The sequence below is a fragment of the Hydra vulgaris genome, chromosome 06, assembly GCF_038396675.1.
Source record: "Hydra vulgaris chromosome 06, alternate assembly HydraT2T_AEP".
Taxonomy (NCBI): Eukaryota; Metazoa; Cnidaria; class Hydrozoa; order Anthoathecata; family Hydridae; genus Hydra; species Hydra vulgaris.
In genome coordinates this window covers 43,497,022-43,498,920 of record NC_088925.1, presented here as the reverse complement: position 1 = coordinate 43,498,920, position 1,899 = coordinate 43,497,022, and the positions used below count along the sequence as shown (strand labels likewise).

The 1,899-nt window shown below is 26.1% G+C and overlaps 1 protein-coding gene across 1 annotated transcript; it reads right to left on the bottom strand.

Annotated features, from left to right (window-relative positions):
• Positions 1-1,266: 1,266 nt before the first annotated feature.
• LOC136081416 (uncharacterized) lies at positions 1,267-1,695 on the bottom strand. The gene has a single exon (XM_065798729.1). The coding sequence runs from the start codon at positions 1,693-1,695 to the stop codon at positions 1,267-1,269; it is 429 nt and encodes a 142-aa protein (XP_065654801.1).
• Between the last annotated feature and the right edge of the window lie 204 nt (positions 1,696-1,899).

The following is a 1,899-nucleotide window of genomic DNA, read 5'->3' as shown; positions in this document are numbered from 1 at the left end:
TGAATTAAAGAAAAGTATAGGTTTTTCAAACAAGATGGATTTAAAAACTGTTTGGCTTTGTACAATATACCCAAATTTTTGATATTTTATTTTCAATTAGCCCTATGTGGTCTTTCCAGGTTACATTTTCATCTAATAACACGCCCAAAAACTTTATTGATTGTTATCTTTTTATTAGTTTATTACCAATAAACAGATCCGGTAGTTTTAGGGGAATATATGCTTTTTTATGAAGACGATGAAACAAAGTGTATTTAGTTTTATTGATGTTTAAAGACAGTTTGTTTGATTTAAACCATTAGGTTAATTTTTCAAGTTCCTTATTTACAGTTTGAAACAATAAACTTATATCTTTACTGGAATAAAACAAGTTGGTATCATCAGCAAACAAAACGGAGCTTAAGATGTTAGAGAATATATTTAAATTATTTATATAAACAAGAAATAAAAGTGGTCCTAAAATTGATCCTTGAAGGACACCACAGGTAATTATTTGATATTCAGTTTTTCCTCCGTCATATAATATGTACTGCTTCCTATTAATCAAATAACTCTCAAACCAGGACAAACTACTATTTATAATACCATAACTTTTGAATATTTATAGAAGGATTTGATGATTGACTGTATCAAAAGCTTTACTTAAATCAAAGCATAGACGACAATGTTTTTTGAGGTTTTATTAAAGATTTCAATGCATAATGATTCGTAATCATTTGTGGTTAAACTTAAATCTGTTTTAACTTTGAATAATATTGAATTTTTTATGCAAATACACAAATCCCCACCTTCCTTATTCGATGCTCTTATTTGATGAATCACTTTATAGTTAGGTAAATGAAAATTAGAATTGTTTACAGTGTTTTTATCGTGACACCATGTCTCACTTATACAAATTATTTGAAATTTAATATCAATGTTATATAAAAACTGTTTAAACGACTCAAAATTTTTTTGAATACTTCTAATATTAATATGAAGTATTGAAAACAAATTTTTCTCCATACCGTTATCAATTTTTTTTGAATTTGGGTTATAGTATAACGGGCTAATATTTTTAATTATTTCGTTATTGTTATAAAAATTAATATCGGGATCAGAATATTTATTTAAAAGTATTGACTTTTTAGATTCAAATGAATTAAAATTTATGTTTGGTAAATCAATTTCATCAGGCATTTTAAAATCGAAATTAAATCCGTATTAAAATATTAAAATTCAAAAATTAATATATAAAATGTTTGAAAATCATTTAACATGATTTTTTTAAATAAATTCTCTTACAATTAGCTTATCATAGATAACAACAGAATATTTACCGTTTTTCCTATGCGTTCTGCTGTTCTCGAGAAGTTTTTTTCTTATTGAAGACGTTTCCAGCGAAAAATCCTCGTTAATATAAATTCCGGATCCTTTTAGCTTATTGGCATTTTTTAAAATTTTTACTTTGTCTTTAAAGTTAAGTAATTTGATTACAAGTGTTCTTGGCTTTACATTGCTAATTGAACCAGTTCTGTGAGCTCTTTCTATGATTACGTCTTTTACATTAAGATTGTTTTCAAATAGGTTTATTATTTTTATTACTGTATCATCCCAACTTTCATTTTCATTTTTTTTGACTCCTTCGATTCGAAGATTATTTCGCCTTTGGCGATCTTCTAGTTGTCTAATTTTATTTTTTTCGTTCTCTCCCATGTTTGTATTTGATCCTATGTTTGAATTCAGGCTCATTTTTTCTTTTATCTTTCTTTCTAACGCTCTAACTTTTTTGTCGTTGCAATCTTGGTAAAACGTTAGACTTTCCTCGATTTCTTTTTGAGTTGTTTCATATTTTATTAATTGATTGTTAGTTATTTTAAGATCGGTATTTCGGTTTTCGTTTTCTTATTTTAAATCTTC

Coding starts and splice junctions, on each gene's coding strand:
- LOC136081416 (XM_065798729.1), bottom strand. CDS start 1,695: ATGGGAGAGAACGAAAAAAATAAAATTAGACAACTAGAAGATCGCCAA.